The sequence below is a fragment of the Ostrea edulis genome, chromosome 10, assembly GCF_947568905.1.
Source record: "Ostrea edulis chromosome 10, xbOstEdul1.1, whole genome shotgun sequence".
In the NCBI taxonomy this organism is placed as follows: Eukaryota; Metazoa; Mollusca; class Bivalvia; order Ostreida; family Ostreidae; genus Ostrea; species Ostrea edulis.
In genome coordinates, this window is record NC_079173.1 from 37859849 (window position 1) to 37881553 (window position 21705).

General features: G+C 35.1%; 1 protein-coding gene across 1 annotated transcript; it reads left to right on the forward strand.

Moving 5' to 3' along the window:
• Positions 1-1367: 1367 nt before the first annotated feature.
• Positions 1368-20778, forward strand: LOC125665994 (cation-dependent mannose-6-phosphate receptor-like). Its single transcript, XM_048899044.2, has 7 exons — positions 1368-1567; positions 4379-4478; positions 8273-8394; positions 13230-13311; positions 17674-17747; positions 18478-18604; positions 20575-20778. The coding sequence occupies exons 1-7, from the start codon at positions 1458-1460 to the stop codon at positions 20632-20634; spliced, it is 675 nt and encodes a 224-aa protein (XP_048755001.2). The 5' UTR covers positions 1368-1457; the 3' UTR covers positions 20635-20778.
• Positions 20779-21705: the final 927 nt, after the last annotated feature.

Sequence of the window (21705 nt, forward strand, 5' to 3'; positions counted from 1 at the left end):
ACAGGTAAACAATAAACATGAGCTAAGAGCTCTTTAACCGACTATATAGCATTAAAAAAAAAACCCAAAAAACCAAAGAACAACGCACGCTAACTCTGGATTCCCGCCTACATTTTCAACTTGTATATTTTAATTTTTAGAAAGCCTTGCAAATTTGCTAATGATATTCTTTTAAATGCAAAGTAGAATTCATCAGTAATTGATTATCAACTTAATTACCAGTGTCAATTAGTTTATTAATTGCACTTAATTTCAACTCCTTTTGATTAGAAAAATATGCCTTGAAACCGGGCTTAAAACATCATATATTTTGAAATACTTAGGGTCAATATTTATTGGGGGTTTGGACCGGTGCAAAATGCAATAGGACACACATTTATTTCGACTTACATACTGATAGGACTCCTACTTTTTTTTATTTTTTCCACACTGATAGGACAGCTATATTATTTTGCAAATGTATCAATGAACAAAAAATATTATGAAGTATTTCACACTTTTAATTCAACTATCTTACAAACAATAATGCTGAATTGTGTGCATGCTTTATTTCATGTCCAAGTTGAATATACTAGAGACAATTTGCAATAAAATACTGGACCTTTGAAAAATTTTAATATTTTAAAACATGTAATTAAAAATCAATATGATTCTAATTAGTTTTTGCAACAATAGCATTTAACATTAATTAACCGTTAAGATACTGTGAAATAATAGGAATATGTTTTCTTTTCTTTTTACTTGAGTTTTTTAAGCCATGTAAAGTTTATCAAAACTGGCCTCAATTTTTTCTCTTATTTGTATTTGGGTACATATGTAATCAAATCAGTTTTCCTTTAAAAATGAAGAAAAGTCAAAATATATCTAATGCCTCCACTTTGTGATAAATTCTTAAATATGGAAATTTATCGTTTAACCTTTAATTTATCTATTTTTACGTGTTCTACAACTTGTATATTTTCGCGAAGGGGTCATTGATGGGGGAAAAAAATCGGAATACCCGGAGGAAACCCACATGTCCGAGTAAGCGACCACAATACCCTCTCACATACAACCACTGCTGATCACGGGGATCGAACTCTGGACGCAGTGGTGAGTCGTGTATATGTGCGTTAACAGTGCAATACCCGGATACCCTGTAAATAAATGGCAAAGGCTATATATTTAAAAACGGGATTTATGCAGTAAAGAACCATATACATACGCCATCACTCAGTTTATTATTTTTTTAAATGTACCTGACATCTCTCATGTCAGGTATCTTCAGTTACTTTTACATGTACTTAAAAGTTATTAGATAATACAGGTAGGTTATCAGTCCTACTAACATTAAATGAGTACCCTAGATATGGGACACCTACTGTTATCAGAGTGAAAATAACACCCCTCTAACAGCATGGCCGACCAGTGGAGCAGAAATATTATCAGCCATTTGATTTCATTAACGTTAATTCTCAATGGTGTTAGTGGGCAATCTTGTAAAAAAACTCAGTCCGTGCTCGTGTAAAATGGATAGTGGATTTGTGGTGGATCTAAGTTCTGTATCTAACAACGACAATACGCCATAGTATGTATACATGTAGCATATCCTCGGTATTGAGGAGCGGATCATACACCATTGTTTATGTTATATGTTTTAAGAGACTATGTCGGCTATCAGTTTAAAATCACTAAAGACATGCTGATAAAATGTCCCAGTCTTCATTTCCTTTAACATGTTGGGTAGAATCACAATTCCCCTAAAGAGGCTACGGTGCTCAGTTAGGATACTGTAAAAGTGGTTATTCATAGGCGCCTGAGTCAAGGATATTGCACAGGCACCTGAAGTGTGGATAGCTTGTATAGATCTTATGTACATACCCCCCCCCCCCTTTCTAGAAAGAAATTATTTTTATACAGAATCAATAATTAATCCAAAATATGTTATTTCCCCCACCGATCACCCTCAGAAGTCGTTCTGAATAGTCAGTTTCAACCTCCAACCTTCTGTAAGCTCTTGTGAGATACATATATAAATAGTATCTCACAAGTGGTCATCTCTAAAGCTCATGTACAGAAGGTTGAAACTGACTATTCATAACGACTTATGAGGGTGATCGGTGGGGAAACAACATATTTTGGATACATTCTGTATAAAAATAATTTCTTTCTAGAATTTCACATTGAGTGTAGAGTAACAAACCCTTGTCTAGCGAAGATTCATTTTAAACTACTTCATTGAAAAAAAAAAAATCCATCAAATATTTCCAAAATTAAAAGAGATAAAGTTACACTGTAGTTTAAATTGCAGTTCACACGTAATGCATCACGTAATGTGCGAGCAGACCAACTTTTCTAAATTACACGTGGAGCGTCAAGCCATACACAGAGTTGCTGTTCATGCATCACCTCTGAATTTGTAAATTCACGGTCACAATCATTTTTCCATTCACAGATGATAATTTCTTTCACTATGTATGATTCATCGTCGGTTACCCACGGGTGCTTCTATTCGATTCTCTCCATCATCATGAGGGAGCGTGAGTGGACTCAAAACCGTGGTTTGCGACGATGTGTATGATCTAAAAACGTCAACATGTCATTGGGTTAAATGCTGTCTGACATGTTTCATACCATTTGTTAGGCCGTTCTTGGCACACTGATTACGGATTACAACCAGGACTCCTCGGTAATGATAGAGAATCTTAGCTTGTTAGAGTGGGTATAGGTCCTCATTGGAAACAGTTACTCCTCTTTTATTTTCTACTTTGCAAATTTGAAATTTTCAAAGATTCTCTCTCTCTCTCTCTCTCTCTCTCTCTCTCTCTCTCTCTCTCTCTCTCTCTCTCTCTTTCTCTCCTTAATAAGGTTAATATTTTAAAAAAAAATTATCGAGTACTCAACACTACTAACATGAATAAATCTTTTAATCAATACAGCTTGAAATAAATCTTAAAAGTAGGGAATTTATTCATTTATTAATTAATCAATTAACTTGCATTTTGGCTAAGGAATATTCATATCATCATGAATATTTATTTTCTTTTTTCCAAATGAATCCGTTTAAAAAAAAATTACAAAAAAATCCAAGCTTTATTTTGAATAGGCTCGATCGGATTAAAATTCTAAATTGACTTTACGTTTCATAATTTAATGCTCTGCATTGCGCGCCATACATTAAATGTACCATCATTTTGCTTCAATCGCGGAGTAAACTTATCGGCGCTTTATTCGCGGAGCAAATTTATTGCAGGGCCGTAAATTACCCTTCAATTTGGAGGAGGCAGGAAATTAGGCGGGGGTCTGGGGGCCGCCCAGGCCCCCAGACGCTGAGCACATTTTGTGCACACTGAACACGTTTCGTGCAAAATCCTTGATTCTAGGGCCTTCTAAGATGTTACTTGACTAACTCATTCTAAAAGAAAGATTTGGAATGCTTTTTAAGGGAGGTATCATGTTCTTAGTTATTGGAAACAACATAAATTCTAATGAACTTTAAATTTTAATTTTTTTGGGCTCAAAAGTTGGAGGAGGCAGCTGCCTCCTCCGCCTCCATGTAATTTACGGCCCTGTATTGGCTTTCGTTGATAGGTCTGTATTTGTTTTATTCTGCATACAGTAGTGGATGAACGCGTCATTTATTGAAATGCACCCACAATGTTCTTTTCGGTACGTAGGCCGACACGAAAATCGAAAATGACACCAGGCCCAAGCATTGTTCGCCCGTCAATTACGAAAGTATACTTGTAAAATTTTGCATTGGAAATGAATATCGCACTTAGTGTTTTATTCCTGTACATATCATTTAGATTTTAGATTCCACAAATTTGTTTGCAAGCATGTTATGACGATGCGCTACTTTAATATTGTATGGCAGCCGATATCATGGAAATTGATTAACCGCGATACATACACAAAATATTAATTTTCTGAAATTTCTCAATGCATGAAAGCCTATTTACAGGTACATGTGTATTTGAATAAAACCATTTCCACAAAGGTTGGGAAGGTGAATTTTCAGTAGCTTAAATTGCATTGATCAAGTGCTTTGATTTTAAAAATATATCCACTCTGTGGCGTCTTAGTTAGGGTTTATAGGTTATCATTAAATTTTGTCACATGTTTTCTTTTCTCCCGAATAAAATTACGTCGCATATTTTCATTGTGACGTAAAAATACAGTGGATTGACAAAAGGTTTTTTTTTTACTTGGAACGGCTCATATATACTCAACCAGTCTCTTGATTGTCATACACCTATTTTTCGCATACACTGATAACATCCCATCTCTAGGACTGGATTCAACCTGTTTATAATGCATGAAGTAGTAACTGTGCTAAATATGTTTTTGTAACGGTGTAGACAGAAAATTTCACAATACGATGTTCACTACTTTTTAGTTTTAAGGATGTGTTGAAACCAGGTTCAAATAACGAGATGTACTCATTTAATCCGTGTAGTGGTTTTACCGAAGGGACGGGATCCTGCTCTGATGTAGCGGTGAGTAATCCTTAAAATACCCCCAATGTACCTGTGAGTAATTCTTAAAATACCCCCAATGTACCTGTGAGTGGTCCTTAAAATACACCCCCCTCCGTGTAGCTGTGAATGGTCCTTAAAATACCCCCTCCCCCAGTGTAGCGGTGAGTGTCCTTAAAATGAAAGAACACCCCCCCCCCCCCCCGTGTAACTGTTCCTTGAAATACCCCCTCCTCCAGTGTAGTTGTGAGTGGTCCTAAAAATACCTCCTCCCCAAGTGTATCTGTGAGTGGTCCTTCAAATACCCCACCCCAGTGTAGCTGTGAATGGTCCTTAAAATACCCCGCTCCCTTCCAGTGTAACTGAGTTTTCCTTAAAATACCCCGTTCCCTTCCAGTGTAACTGAGTTTTCCTTAAAACACCCCCAGTGTAGCTGTTAGAGGTCCTTAAGATACCCTGCCCCCTCCAGTGTAACTGTGAATTGTCCTTAACCCCTTGTCCCATTTTAGCTGCGAGTGTTCCTTAAAATACCCCCGTGTAGCTGTGAGTGTTCTTGAAAATACCCCCTCCCCTTTGTAGCTGTGAGTGGTCCTTGAAACATCCACCAAGTGTAGCTGTGAGTGGTCCTTAAAATACTCCCCCCCCCCCCGCACTGTAGCTGTAAATGGTCCTTGAAATACACACCCCCCCCCCCCAGTGTATCTGTGAATGGTCCTTGAAATACCCCCATCCCAGAGTAGCTGTGAGTGGTCCTTAAAATACCCCGCTCCCTTCCATTGTAACTGTGAGTGGTCCTTAAAATACCCCCTCCCCCAGTTTAGCTGTGAGTGTTTTCCTTAAAATACCCCCCCCCCCCCCCCCCCCCCCGTGTAGCTGTGAGTGGTCCTTAAGATACCCTGCCCCCTCCAGTGTAACTGTGAGTGGTCCTTAACCCCAACCCGCCCCAGTTTAGCTATCAGTATTCCTTAAAATACCCCCGTGTAGTGTTTCTTAGAATACCCCCGTGTAGCTGTGAATGGAACATAAAATACCCCCAGCCTTGTGTATATGTAGCTGTGAGTGGTCCTTAAAATACCCCCCCCCCCCCCCCCCCCCCCCGGTGTAGCTGTGAGTAGTCCTTGAAATATCCCCAAGTGTAGCTGTGAGTGTTCCCCGTGGCGTAGCTGTCAATGGTCCTTGAAATACCCCCCCCCCCCGCCCCCAGTGTAGCTGCGAGTGGTCCTTAAAATACTCCACCCCCAGTGTACATGGAGCTGTGAGTGGTTCTTGAAGTACCCCCCCCCCCCCCCCCCCCAGTGTAGCTTTGAGTGGTTCTTGAAATACTCCCCCCCCCCCCCCATTTGTGAGTGTTCCTTAATTTGCCCCTAAATATAGCAGGAAATGGACCTTAAAGATCCCATCACTTTACCATTGGAGTTCCGCACGGCTCTATTTTAGGCCCATTATTTTTTATCCTGTATATTAATGACTATCCACAAGCACTGAAACATTCTCATGTAAATATGTATGCAGATGATACTTCACAAGATGTAACAGTTAAGTCAGTGGAAAATATTGAGTCAAAGATGTGTGAAGATCTTCAGCGCAGTATAATGTGGATTAAGGAAAATAAATTAAGCTTAAACCTGTCTAAAACTCAATGTATGCTTATTGGATCGGCACAAAAATTATCAAAGTATCGAAAATTAAATTTCGTGATAAATAACCATGTCATACATGTAGAATGTGTTCAGGAGTCAAAATTACTTGGTATTATCATTGATGAAACTTTGTCCTGGAAAAGTCAATTCTACGATGGGCAATCGGACCAAAAATCATAATCGATTATCGGTAATAATTGGTTACATGTAATCGATTAATAATCGATTATAATCGGAATTGGCATTTAAGTGTTTTCCTAACAGAATCATTAAATGTATGGAAACAACATTTGAATTCTTCTTTGTTTCATTTGTTCACAGGTAAATAAATCAGAAGTTCAATATATCAAGTAATGGAATTTATCTATAATCTCAATGTATCAAAGATATCAGAGATAGACTCCTTTATTTGACTGTTGAATGTCGTTCTTGTTGCCGTCCTTCATCTCTCCCGCCAATTTGTTTGCTTATTTTTGATCGGGTTTGACATACAGAAAATAAAATTTGAACAAAGTTGAAGTGATTTCCGGATTTTGTTTGGTCAACGATGTCGGAGACTTTTATATTGTAATCGATTAGCAGCATCGTAGGTCTCTCAACGACCGACAATCGATCATCGGCGACAATCGTTTCATCACTATGTAGAATCACTTATGAACAAGATTTCCAAGAGAATTGGCATTTTAAGAAGAATAAGATATTTTATGTCAAACGATACGCTGCTGAAGATTTTTAATACTATGATTTTTCCACATTTTACATATTTTTATACTATATGGAGCAATCCAAGAAATGCTGAAAATGTGAATAAGCTTTTTATATTGCAAAAACGAGCTGCAAGGGTAATTCTTAACATCAGGAATTTTGAAACACCATCTAATGTCATGTTTACAGAACTTAACTGGTTGCCTCTATCAGATTACTTTGTCTATAGAAAAGTCATTTTAGTGTATAAAGTTTTACATGGTTCAATGCCAGATTATTTAAATGTTTTTAAATATGTATCAGAAGTCAGTCAGAGGCAAACTAGAAATTCTTATTCAAATATATTGTATATACCCAGGGCAAAAACAGAATATTATAGAAGATCTTTCAGCATTTCAGGGAGAACAATGTGGAATGCCTTGAGTCAAAATATATGAAACTCAACAAGTGCTGTGTGTTTTAAGAGAAGTTATCTTGGAGATTATCACCATACTTTTTAAGCTTCATTTTGTTTCTATTTATCTTACATTCATAATTATTTCTTAAGTTTATATGTATTCTACTTCTTTTAATCTGTGTTTATTTTACTAATATCTGTCTGTCTGTATGTTATATGCAGGACCATATTGAAAACTAGCGTTATTGCTAAATATGTAATCCTGGATAAATAAAGGCTTTATTATTATTATTATTATTATCACTAGTGTAGAGCTCTGTGAGCGAACCTTAAAGTTCTTCTAGTGTATCAGAAAATGAACAAAAACGTTCCCCTAGTGTATCAGTGAGAGGACATTAAAGTTCTAGTTTAGCAGGAAGTAGACATTAACACCCCACTAGTATAGCAGAGTGAACTACATTAAAGTTTATAGTGTATCAGTGAGTAGACATTAAAGCCCCACTCCAGACATCGAAGTCCGCTAAATAGGCAGGGTATCACTGATTCGACCGTAAAGCCCCCATCCCTACTTGTGCAGCAATAAGTGGAGTGTATGGGGTCCATTAATACTACATGTATATTTACAGTCGTTGTTTTATATTCCATCGAGCTTTTTCCCTTATCTAATGACGTCATCAGCCCAAGGTGACGTGTCACATTTATTGACGTAATCATGACGCCCAAGACCATACATGAAACACTGAAGATTTTTTTTTATCGTTTCAACGTTCAACATATTTACCTCCATTCTCAAGATCCTATCCGAAAGACCCGTGGCTCTCACTTCTAATGCCGGGCGTCATTGAAGGAACATTCATTAACTGTTAAGGATATCTTCGGTTTGCTGTGTAGCGCTGGGATCGAGATCCGAATCCATTCCTCTCCGATGAAAAGCGAACATCCCAACCACTCAACCATAACTGATTTTGAATAGTATTAATAAGTCAATATAGAATTAGCTGTGTAGTTTCTAAATAATCTAACAGAGCTATGGAAACAAATGTGATTTGAAAAGACACGTATTTTATTTGCAGTTGTGCAAAATTAGCGTCACCGGACCTCTAGAACAATATATTTCTCTGGGCTCCCAAAGCACAGCCACTTTTTCTGTTAACGGTGACGTCATAGACCTACATTATACAGATGGCTCCAGCGGGTGAGTGTAAAATTATACAAGAGAAAATTACGTATTCAATTTGTGTTATTTTGGCTATTTTCCATTACAAAAAAAGCATAATATTTTAAAAATATTAATAAATTATTTAATATCAATTAATTATTTAATATTAATTATCATTGAGAGAGAGAGAGAGAGAGAGAGAGAGAGAGAGAGAGAGAGAGAGAGAGAGAGAGAGAGAGGGAACTAAGTAACAGCGCATAACAGTATATCCAGACCCTTAATTCTGATATCGTCGTCATCAGGTTTCAATAATTTTATAATATGACTGAGATTGTATGACAAACTTTAAAAAAACCAATCCTCAACAATTCAAAGGAGTTTTGTTTCAAAATGTGAACTTCGCCATGCAGATGCTGTATTTACTATTTTGTAAAACCCTCTTAGAGATATCATTTGTAAAACCTCTTAGATACCTCATTTGTAAAACCTCTTAGAGATCTCATTTGTAAAACCTCTTAGAGATGTCATTTGTAAACCCTCTTAGGGATATCATTTGTAAAACCTCGTAGAGATATCATTTGTAAAAACCTCTTAGATATGTCATTTGTAAACCCTCTTAGAGATGTCATTTGTAAAACCTCTTAGAGATCTCATTTGCAAAACCTCTTAGAGATGTCATTTGTAAAACCTCTTAGAGATGCCATTTGCAAACCTCTCTTAGAGATATCATTTGTAAAACCTCTTAGAGATGTCATTAGTAAAACCTCTTACATACGTCATTTGTAAACCCTCTTAGAGATATCATTTGTAAAACCTCTTCGAGATGTCATTTGTAAAACCTCTTAGAGATATCATTTGTAAAACCTCTTTGAGATGTCATTTCTAAAACCTCTTAAAGATCTCATTTGTAAAACTCTCAGATATTTCATTTGTAAAACCTCTTAGAGATGTCATTTGTAAAACCTCTTAGATATTTCAACTGTAAAACCTCTTAAAAATCTCATTTGTAAAACCTCTTAGAGATGTCATTTGTAACACCTCTTAGAGATGTCATTAGTAAAACCTCTTACATACGTCATTTGTAAAACCTCTTAGAGATATCATTTGGAAAACCTCTTAGAGATCTCATTTGTAAACCCTCTTAGAGATGTCATTTGTAAACCCTCTTAGAGATATCATTTGTAAAACCTCTTAGAGATGTCATTTTTAAAACCTCTTAGAGATCTCATTTGTAAAACCTCTTAGAGGTGTCATTTGTAAAACCTCTTAGAGATATCATTTGTAAAACCTCTTAGAGATCTCATGTGAAAAACCTCTTAGAGATATAATTTGTAAACCCTCTTATGTTAGAGATATCATTTGTAAAACCCCTTAGAGATCTCATTTGTAAAAACCTCTTAGAGATATCATTTCTAAACCCTCTTATGTTAGAGATCTCATTTGTAAAACCTCTTAGAGATCTCAAGTGAAAAACCTCTTAGAGATCTCATTTGTAAAACCTTTTAGAGATGTCATTTGTAAAACCTCTTAGAGATCTCATGTGAACAAACTCTTAGATATATCATTTGTAAACCCTCTTATGTTAGAGATATCATTTGTAAACCCTCTTATGTTAGAGATCTCTTTTACAAAACATCTTAGAGATCTCATGTGAAAAACCTCCTAGAGATCTCATTTATAGAACCTTTTAGAGATGTCATTTGTAAAACCTCTTAGAGATCTGATGTGAAAAAAACTCTTAGAGATATCATTTGTTAACCCTCTTATATTAGATGCTGTATTTACTATTTTGTAAAACCCTCTTAGAGATATCATTTGTAAAACTTCTTAGAGACCTCATTTGTAAAACCTCGTAGAGATATCATTTGTAAAAACCTCTTAGAGATGTCATTTGTAAACCCTCTTAGGGATATCATTTGTAAAACCTCGTAGAGATATCATTTGTAAAAACCTCTTAGAGTTATCATTTGTAAAACCTCTTAGAGATGTCATTTGTAAAACCTCTTAGAGATGTCATTTGTAAAACCTCTTAGAGATGTCATTTGTAAAACCTCTTAGAGATATCATTTGTAAAACCTCTTAGAGATGTCATTTGTAAAACCTCTTAGAGATATCATTTGTAAAACCTCGTAGAGATATCATTTGTAAAAACCTCTTAGATATGTCATTTGTAAAACCTCTTAGAGATGTCATTTGTAAAACCTCTTAGAGATGTCATTTGTAAAACCTCTTAGAGATGCCATTTGTAAAACCTCTTAGAGATGTCATTTGTAAAACCTCTTAGAGATGTCATTTGTAAAACTTTTTAGAGATGTCATCATGTAACAAGCCGAATTTGATATGATTCACAACTACAATGCCCCCACACATGACTACATTCACACGTGACTACATTCACACATGACTACATTCAAACGTGGTAAATCTTACTTAGAATAATGACCTTTGCATTAGAAAAAAGTTTATGAGTCACATCTTGACTTATCATTTCACAAAGGACAAGGTCATCAAGTGTAGTTTAAAAGGACATGGCCAAGATTAAAGTTCTCTATAAGGTAATATTGCACAAGATATATACATGTAGGGTTTTACGTTTTGAGCCACGAGGCGCCACTAATGTGTATAGAAAGAGACACGATGTATAACTGAGTGAATACAAAAAGACCAAGAAACAGACAGATGAAAACAAAATGCCCCCGATCTTTGGTTAACCAAAATGTCTGAAAAGTGGTTATATGTTATTCGATATGACGAGCCGATTGTGAAGAAGACTTTTTTACTGATTGTAGAAGGATTGTGAAGAAGACTTTATTTACTGATTGTAGAAGGATTGTGAAGAAGACTTTATTTACTGATTGTAGCAGGATTGTTTTGTCCTAATTCTAAGTTGTGTTCTTTCAAAGTTTTTGATACCCTGTATGCAATTGCGAAAAATTTCTTCCAAGACCACGTCAATTTCTCACACAAGACGTCGTTTTCGCAGTCCCATTGAACGTAATATTTTATGAGGTGTTTTATTTATAAACAATATAAGGCGTAAACATTGGATTGCCATTTGAATAATTAATTTCTTATTTGTTTTTTGTTACCTTTAATGTTGTTTTAAGATTCGCAAACACTCGTTTTACCGGCTCCGGTAAGCTCGTGTATGGAAATTGAAATCCGGTACGTCATCCTTCATTGCTTCAAATCGCAGTGCTTTTTAACCAATCAAAATGCAGATTGAATATTAACTGTGTAGTGACCTTTGCATTTTCAAACATATAAGATTTTTGGATGACTTTTCACTAGATATAAATATTTGAAATCGTTGACTTAGGCAATATCTCCTGAACTATTTAAGGTATAGTTTTCATATTTTGTATAATTATACTTTTCCGATTACAAGACCTTACATTTCATACACCATGATTTTTGACCTTGTGACAATATATCATGGTTACGTCATGACCATTTAGGGCAAGGTTGGGGCCACATTTTATTTCTAAGAAAGTGATTTTATGTTAACAAAGGATGTAATACGTCCTTTATAGATAAATTTTCAAACATTTGAAAAAGCGCGTATTTCCGAATGATTGTCCTATCCACAGATCTCTACTTTACGATGATGATTACCTTAGTACAAAACAAACAGTTGTATGCACATGCATCTTTCAATGATAGTATTTCTTTCTACATTTTTGAAATAAGAAAATACCCATATGAAGTACCGTTTGAGGTAAATAAATGGTTGCAGAAGATCTTTAAACTTGTCATGCTACAAGTAATTGTACAAAATATCTTTCAAGACTCGAAGATTTGAATGTCCGTCCACTTGAGGGACTTCAACAAATCTTACAACCCTTCCATATATGTATTTGTGGTTATTAATTGTGTAGTGAATCAGGTCTTTAAGTCGGGTAATTTCAACATGTTACCCTTTTAAAAATAAAACAATGTAAGTTCTAACCCAATTTTCTCCATGAATCAGACTCTTTCAGTCCTCTATTAACACGGCAATCTGCTGCGCTCGTTAGTTAGCGAAGGCGATAGACCAGTATGAAGGCTTTAATACGCAGACTCCTGTAGCAAGTTAAGACAGTGAACAACATGGTGAAAAATCTGAATAAGCTGTCTTACTATCGCGTTATCTCATTAGTAAGTGCTTTCGGGGCTGAATAAGTCTACGCAGGTTGGCTAGCTATCGTTACCGTGATATGTTGTGAGAAAGGCCGGATAAGTCTATCTAGTATCCAAAACCTCGGGTGTATCCGGAAACGTACACACAGAAATCGATCGCTCGGCAGGTCACACGTGACACATGTGTTTGTCCATGTATACCATGACAATAAAACACGCATCTATAGACAGACAGAAAAAAAACCAAATCTACTGACAGATGAAAACAACCTTGTAAGAATCACTCAAGCTCAGGGCGCTCGATATTTTCGTATATATTGTTTACAGAATTGATGTCTATTTTTGACATTTTGATAAATAATATAAAGTTTGGGGTTCGTTCAAATTCAGTAAAAAATAATTACGGACGCGTAACATCGCAGATATTATCAGTCTCCTAATGATTGGGTGTAAATATCGGAATTTAGAAGTCTGCAAATTGATAGTATCCATGCTGTCTGACGTGTTTCATACCAATTGTAAGGCCGTATCTTACATACTAATTTTGACTACGGATAACTCCGTTTGCCTGGTCGAGATATGGGGCTCATGGCGGGTGTTACCGGTCGATATGGGATGCTTACTCCTCCTAGGCATCTGACAACGCCTCTGGTATGTCCAGGGGTCGTGTTTGCCCAACTCTCTATTTTGTATTACTTATGTGAGTTATGACATTGATCACTTTTTGTTACCTTCTCCTTTTCATTTTACAGATCTACATCAGTGGTACACATTTCTTGCGATGATGGCACACTCGGGAGTATGGAACCAAAGGGCACCACGGGGGGCCCAAACGTAAGGCAATAAAAGAAACCAAAGGTGCCCATACCTAAAGTAAAAAAGGCACCATCTTGGGTTTGAACCGTAAGGCAATAAAAGAAATCACAGGTGGCCATACCTAAAGTAAAATAAGAGGAGGTTCATATTTAAGGCAATGAGGGTAACCATTAGGAGTCTCTGCCTAAAGGCACCATTGGGGTTCACATTTTCAAATCTGTTGATTGATTGAATATTGTTTAACACCCCTCTCGAGAATATTTCACTCATATGAAGATGTCATCACTGCCGGTGAAGGGCTGCAAAACTGCCTATGCTCGGCGCTTATGGCCTATTAGCAGGGAGGGATCTTTATCGTGCCACACCTGCTGTGACACGGGACCTCGGTTTTTGTGGTCTCATCCGAAGAATCACCCCATTTATTCGCCTTCTACGACAAGCAAGGGGTAATGAGGACCTATTCTAACCCGGATCCCCACGGGATCTTTTCAAATCTGTTCACACCTTTAGTAAAGAAAGCACGGTTCGGCACCCCTGTGGGATTCAAACCTACGTTAAAGAAGACACTACTGGGGCTCAGTACTAGGAGGTTAAAACACGCTGCGCTGAAGGGGAGGTAAAACAGTCTCGTTTAAATTCAGCATTTTGCAAATTAGAGGGTCGTTATAACGATCTAGTTTGTCAATACTACCAATCATTGAGTCAAATCAAATGCTGTCTGGTGTGTTTCATACCGATTGTTAGGCTGTTCTTGGCACACTGATTTTGACGACGGATAACTCCGTTTACCTGATCAGGATATAGGGCTCACGGCGGGTGTGACCGGTCGACAGGGGATGCTTACTCCTCCTAGGTACCTGATCCCACTTCTGGTGTGTCCAGGGGTCCGTGTTTGCCCAACTATCTATTTTGTATTGCTTATAGGAGTTATGAGATTGATCACTGTTCGTTATCTTCACCTTTCATAAAAGAAAGTAAGAAACAATACATTTGACTTGCTTCCATGTGTAAATGTAACCTCAAACCTTTTATCTTAAAAAATAAATATTGTCACCTACATTTTGATGGCTTAATTTGGATTTTGAATTTCGAAATTTGAATCTCGTATTTTGAATTTCGATTCTGGAATGAGCTTTCTGGGCCTCTGTATATATCTATCAATTAAGAGTTGAAGTTTGTGATGAATCACGTTTTCAAAAGCTTTAAAATTATATTTCAGGTGTGTTAGGGGCCAGGTTACGTCACTCATGCCCCCGATTGTCATCTCGATCTATATTGTAAAAGTTGTCTCCCCTATCTGTATATTGCCCTACCTTTACAGAGTGCATTAATACTAATTAATGTTAATGTCTGATAATCCTGATTTACAGAGTGCATTAATACTAATTAATGTTAATGTCTGATAATCCTGATTTATAGAGTGCAGTAATACTAAATAATGTTAATGTCTGATAATCCTGATTTATAGAATGCATTAATACTAATCAATGTTAATGTCTGATAATCCTGATTTATAGAGTGCAGTAATACTAATCAATGTTAATGTCTGATAATCCTGATTTATAGAGTGCAGTAATACTAATTAATGTTAATGTCTGATAATCCTGATTTACAGAGTGCATTAATACTAATTAATGTTAATGTCTGATAATCCTGATTTATAGAGTGCAGTAATACTAAATAATGTTAATGTCTGATAATCCTGATTTATAGAGTGCAGTAATACTAAATAATGTTAGTGTCTGATAATCCTGATTTATAGAGTGCAGTAATACTAATCAATGTTAATGTCTGATAATCCTGATTTATAGAGTGCAGTAATACTAATCAATGTTAATGTCTGATAATCCTGATTTATAGAGTGCAGTAATACTAATCAATGTTAATGTCTGATAATCCTGATTTATAGAGTGCAGTAATACTAAATAATGTTAATGTCTGATAATCCTGATTTACAGAGTGCAGAAATACTAATCAATGTTAATGTCTGATAATCCTGATTTATAGAGTGCAGTAATACTAAATAATGTTAATGTCTGATAATCCTGATTTATAGAGTGCAGTAATACTAATCAATGTTAATGTCTGATAATCCTGATTTATAGAGTGCAGTAATACTAAAAATGTTAATGTCTGATAATCCTGATTTATAGAGTGCAGTAATACTAAATAATGTTAATGTCTGATAATCCTGATTTACAGAGTGCATTAATACTAAATAATGTTGATGTCTGATAATCCTGATTTATAGAGTGCAGTAATACTAATCAATGTTAATGTCTGATAATCCTGATTTATAGAGTGCAGTAATACTAATCAATGTTAATGTCTGATAATCCTGATTTATAGAGTGCAGTAATACTAAATAATGTTAATGTCTGATAATCCTGGTTTACAGAGTGCAGTAATACTAAATAATGTTAATGTCTGATAATCCTGATTTATAGAGTGCAGTAATACTAAATAATGTTAATGTCTGATAATCCTGATTTATAGAGTGCAGTAATACTAAATCCTGATTTATAGAGTGCAGTAATACTAATCAATGTTAATGTCTGATAATCCTGATTTATAGAGTGCAGTAATACTAAAAATGTTAATGTCTGATAATCCTGATTTATAGAGTGCAGTAATACTAAATAATGTTAATGTCTGATAATCCTGATTTACAGAGTGCATTAATACTAAATAATGTTGATGTCTGATAATCCTGATTTATAGAGTGCAGTAATACTAATCAATGTTAATGTCTGATAATCCTGATTTATAGAGTGCAGTAATACTAATCAATGTTAATGTCTGATAATCCTGATTTATAGAGTGCAGTAATACTAAATAATGTTAATGTCTGATAATCCTGGTTTACAGAGTGCAGTAATACTAAATAATGTTAATGTCTGATAATCCTGATTTATAGAGTGCAGTAATACTAAATAATGTTAATGTCTGATAATCCTGATTTATAGAGTGCAGTAATACTAAATAATGTTAATGTCTGATAATCCTGATTTATAGAGTGCAGTAATACTAGATAATGTTAATGTCTGATAATCCTGATTTATAGAGTGCAGTAATACTAAATAATGTTAATGTCTGATAATCCTGATTTATAGAGTGCAGTAATACTAATCAATGTTAATGTCTGATAATCCTGATTTATAGAGTGCAGTAATACTAAATAATGTTAATGTCTGATGATCCTGATTTATAGAGTGCAGTAATACTAATCAATGTTAATGTCTGATAATCCTGATTTACAGAGTGCATTAATACTAAATAATGTTAATGTCTGATAATCCTGATTTATAGAGTGCAGTAATACTAAATAATGTTAATGTCTGATAATCCTGATTTATAGAGTGCAGTAATACTAATCAATGTTAATGTCTGATGATCCTGATTTATAGAGTGCAGTAATACTAATCAATGTTAATGTCTGATAATCCTGATTTACAGAGTGCATTAATACTAAATAATGTTAATGTCTGATAATCCTGATTTATAGAATGCATTAATACTAATCAATGTTAATGTCTGATAATCCTGATTTATAGAGTGCAGTAATACTAATCAATGTTAATGTCTGATAATCCTGATTTACAGAGTGCAGTAATACTAAATAATGTTAATGTCTGATAATCCTGATTTATAGAGTGCAGTAATACTAATTAATGTTAATGTCTGATAATCCTGATTTATAGAGTGCAGTAATACTAAATAATGTTAATGTCTGATAATCCTGATTTATAGAGTGCAGTAATACTAATCAATGTTAATGTCTGATAATCCTGATTTATAGAGTGCATTAATACTAATCAATGTTAATGTCTGATAATCCTGATTTATAGAGTGCAGTAATACTAAATAATGTTAATGTCTGATAATCCTGATTTGTCTGCATGCAGTCTGTCTCAATCTGCATTGTCTTCAGAATCGTGTCCCGCTAAAATAAAATATAAGATTTGATATACATATAACACGTGCCTTTTGTTTTTAACGATTTATTTACTGCCGTGTGTTTAATAAGGACATTTAAGTAAGAGTAAAAGTTCAATTTAGATAGTTTCTAACTCAATAAATCCCACACAGATTTCGGTTCATCTCTAAGATAGAAAATTAAATAAAGATTTCCTGGTAAAATCGGCAATTTTAAAATGTTCATTACATGTACTTGTTTGTGAGCACCCTCTTGATACGATTTTGTATTTCTATCAATACCTTCGGCTCTTCATCTGCTATATACCGGGTATGTACTTCGTAGATGTAGTCAAATACATGTACTTAACAATGAGTCAGTAGCTTTGTCTTGCGTTTTACAATATTTTTCAAGAGAGGAATTTACAATTAGATGTTAATATTTACTCTCGTTTTAATATCCAGGAAATAAATCTCTCAACGAAACTGGCATGTGAAACTAACACCAAGCTGTCAGGAGGAACAATAATCCTTATTGGGTAAGAATCAAATCATTCAAATGGGGAACAATATCATATACAATGTGGCCTAATATCCGGGTCACAGACCGTGTCTTATCCACCAGAACCAGCCACGTCTCGCAGCGCTCATCTTAAACGTGATTGATTAACTGACACTTGAATATAGGTTGTCTAAAGCTTCACGCTGACACTCAAATTACGCCATTTCACTCACCACGGGTAGAGCATTCGTATGACAGGGGAGAATTGAGAGTGAGAGTGTCTGGTTTCAATAGATCGATATATCTACCCGGATAAGAAACCTTATTGTATGATAGTCATTAGTCAGCACAATTTGCACCAATGTCAAAAATTGCCACTAAAGTTTTGGTACATATGAATATACCTATTATAATTCAATTTAATGCAAATGAATTTCGTAATCGATGATGAACCTGTTGTGATTTTCTACTTTATATTTGAGTTTATTTTAATTTCAGTTGCAAAGCAATCAGAATACAAACATGTTTTAAGTTAGTGACTTGTACATGCACGTGTCGGCTCACCATATCCATGTAGAAAAATGTTTCAGTATTCATTGCCTTGTAAGGTGTCATGCGAGCATAATAAATAAGTACTAGTGTATTCAATGCTGCATTGGACGACTCTTGTATATACTGATTTGAATATCCATGGAAAATCTTGTGTATTAGTAATCAATCAGTCCGCACATCGCCTGACTGATCAATTATTCACTTAATCATTACAGGTTTGTCTCCATTATTTTCCTCTATATTGTCGTGGGGGTTGTGGTACAGCGGTTAGTGAGGAAACAGAGAGGCGTGCAGGCGATACCCAATTATGTCTTCTGGAGCTCCGTCACTGGTAACATCAAGGTACGGAACTCCTGAAATATAACCCGGGAAACGCCCCCCCCCCCCCCCCACCCCCCTAATGAAATTTCTCTCGGTTTCTGTAATATAGAAAAACATTTCCCATAATGAAATTTCTCTCACTTTCTGTAATATAGAAAAACGCCCCCTATAATGAAATTTCTCTCAGTTTCTGTAATATAGAAAAACGCCCCCTGTAATGAAATTTCTTTCAGTTCCTGTAATATAGAAAAACGTTCCCCTGTAATGAAATTTCTCTCAGTTTCTGTAATATAGAAAAACATCCCCCCCTAATGAAATTTTTCTCAGTTCCTGTAATATTATAGAAAAACGTTCCCCTGTAATGAAATTTCTCTCACTTTCTGTAATATAGAAAAACATCCCCCCCCCCCTAATGAAATTTCTCTCAGTTTATCCCACTCCGTTGTGAACGCCGTTGTTTTGTTGTTGTGTTTGCTGTCTTAGTGTCTTTGCTCTTTTCATACAGGCTTTTGTAAAGTGCTAAGCGGATCTAAAACGCTTTTTTTGTCACCAGTTTGATTTCTACTTGCGTTTCCAGATTACCGCCACCTATGTCTGCCTGTTATATCAGATGTCAGATAGGGGACCAGTTTTATCTATGTTTTACAGGGTTAAATGACCATTCAGTCTCACAGTCTTTAACCATTTAGATGGCCAAAATATAAATATCAAACGGACCAGACCTAACGTTACAGGAACCCCTGTTTTCGTACATGATCTAGAATCTATTCAGAACCCCTTTTATGAAGTTTGTGTTGAATTGCACCTTCTAGTAAAAAGGTAAAATAAAAAAATGTAGTATCACAACTTTATAATTTTACCATAGGAATGTAAATGCCAGAATTTACATACCCTCTGAATAACACGCCCTCTGGTGAGAGAATGTCTCAAGCGTTGACAGAGGTGTACATGTATGTGTAACACGCCCTCTGGTGAGAAAATGAGATAGTGATTGTACTTTCCTCAAACGCCTGGGGTTACAAATGAAGGTTACAGGTTTTTCGAAAATGACTCTAGAAACAGAGGTCCCGTGTAACGGTAGGTGTTGGCATGATAAAGAACCTTCGCTTCTATGGCCATAAGTATCCTGTATAGACCAAAAAAGTTCATCTACAGCTTGCGACATCTCTTTATGACGCTCGAGAATTTTTTCACTCATACGGAGACGTCACCATTGCCGGTGAAGGGCTGCAAAACTTCTAAAAGGTCTATGTCGCGCTTATGGTCTTTGAGCAGGGAGAGATCTTGATCGTGCCACACCTGATGTGACACGGGACTTTGGTTTTGCGGTCTCATCTTAAGGAGATAGTGATTGTACTTTCCTCAAGCGCCTGGGGTTACAAATGAAGGTTACAGGTTTTTCGGAAATGACTCTAGAAACAGTGTAACGGTATATAAATTCTGTAGAAATTCGCCTCTAACGACAAGCAAGGGGTACCGAGGACTTATTCTAACCCGGATCCCCAAGGGAAGATTAGTGACGGTTCCGAGTTTTCATCGAGTGTCCAACAAATGTAATATAATCAATCGTATTAATTCTGAAATTTATGTCTGGCCCTATATAGGAGAAATCGAATATATTCACCTTGAAGGCACATGCAGATGAATATAATGCTCTATTTTTCCTAGGTTGTTGGATTTCAAAAACCAGGGGATTATTCGATCATATGATAAAGCGAACTATTTCGTTTCCGATCAACGGATATTTCATAATTCATGCGCAGGAGTCTGAAGTTTTATCAAAAAAAAAAAAAAAAAAATCCTGAACATTCAGGAATTTGATTGAACTTTAACTATAATAGATATTAATGAAATTTTACTCTTAACACCTCCCTCCTTAAGATAAAAATTTAACTTTAAAAGTTGAATTTTTTCACACAAAAGTAGAGAAAATAAATATCCACCGTCTTCTAATCCACTAAAATATGATGTTTCTGTCTCTTTTTTTACAGAGTGGAATTGTGTATACAGTGAAGTGTGGAAAGACAGGGCAGCGATTTGATAAAATCTGATGTTATAATTTATCATTTTATATGTGTATTGTATTAAAATCTAGACACATGCAACATTTACCTGTACATTAAAAGTTGGTGGAGCTTACTTATATCGTTGTAATCACTGTTCGTTATCTTCACTTTATATATATATATATATATATATATATATATATATATATTATTATTATTATTAGGTGTTATGAGAATGATCACCGTTCGTTATATTAACCCTTTTCATTCTTTATGTTCGTTATATTAACCCTTTTCATTCCTTATAGGATTTATATTATTCACTGTTAGTTATCTTCACTTTTTCATTTTTTTAAATAGGTGTTATGAGATTGATCACTGTTCGTTATATTAACCCTTTTCATTCTTTATGTTCGTTATATTAACCCTTTTCATTCTTTATAGGATTTATATTATTCACTGTTAGTTATCTTCACTTTTTTCCATTTTTTTTAAATAAGTGTTATGGGATTGATCACTGTTCGTTATATTAACCCTTTTCATTCTTTATAGGATTTATATTATTCACTGTTAGTTATCTTCACTTTTTTCCATTTTTTTTAAATAAGTGTTATGGGATTGATCACTGTTCGTTATATTAACCCTTTTCATTCTTTATAGGATTTATATTATTCACTGTTAGTTATCTTCACTTTTTTCCATTTTTTTAAAATAAGTGTTATGGGATTAATCACTGTTCGTTATATTAACCCTTTTCATTCTTTATAGGATTTATATTATTCACTGTTAGTTATCTTCACTTTTTCATTTTTTTTAAATAGGTGTTATGAGATTGATCACTGTTCGTTATATTAACCCTTTTTATTCTTTATGTTCGTTATATTAACCCTTTTCATTCTTTATAGGATTTATATTATTCACTGTTAGTTATCTTCACTTTTTCATTTTTTTAAATAGGTGTTATGGGATTGATCACTGTTCGTTATATTAACCCTTTTCATTCTTTATGTTCGTTATATTAACCCTTTTCATTCTTTATAGGATTTATATTATTCACTGTTAGTTATCTTCACTTTTTTCCATTTTTTTTAAATAGGTGTTATGGGATTGATCACT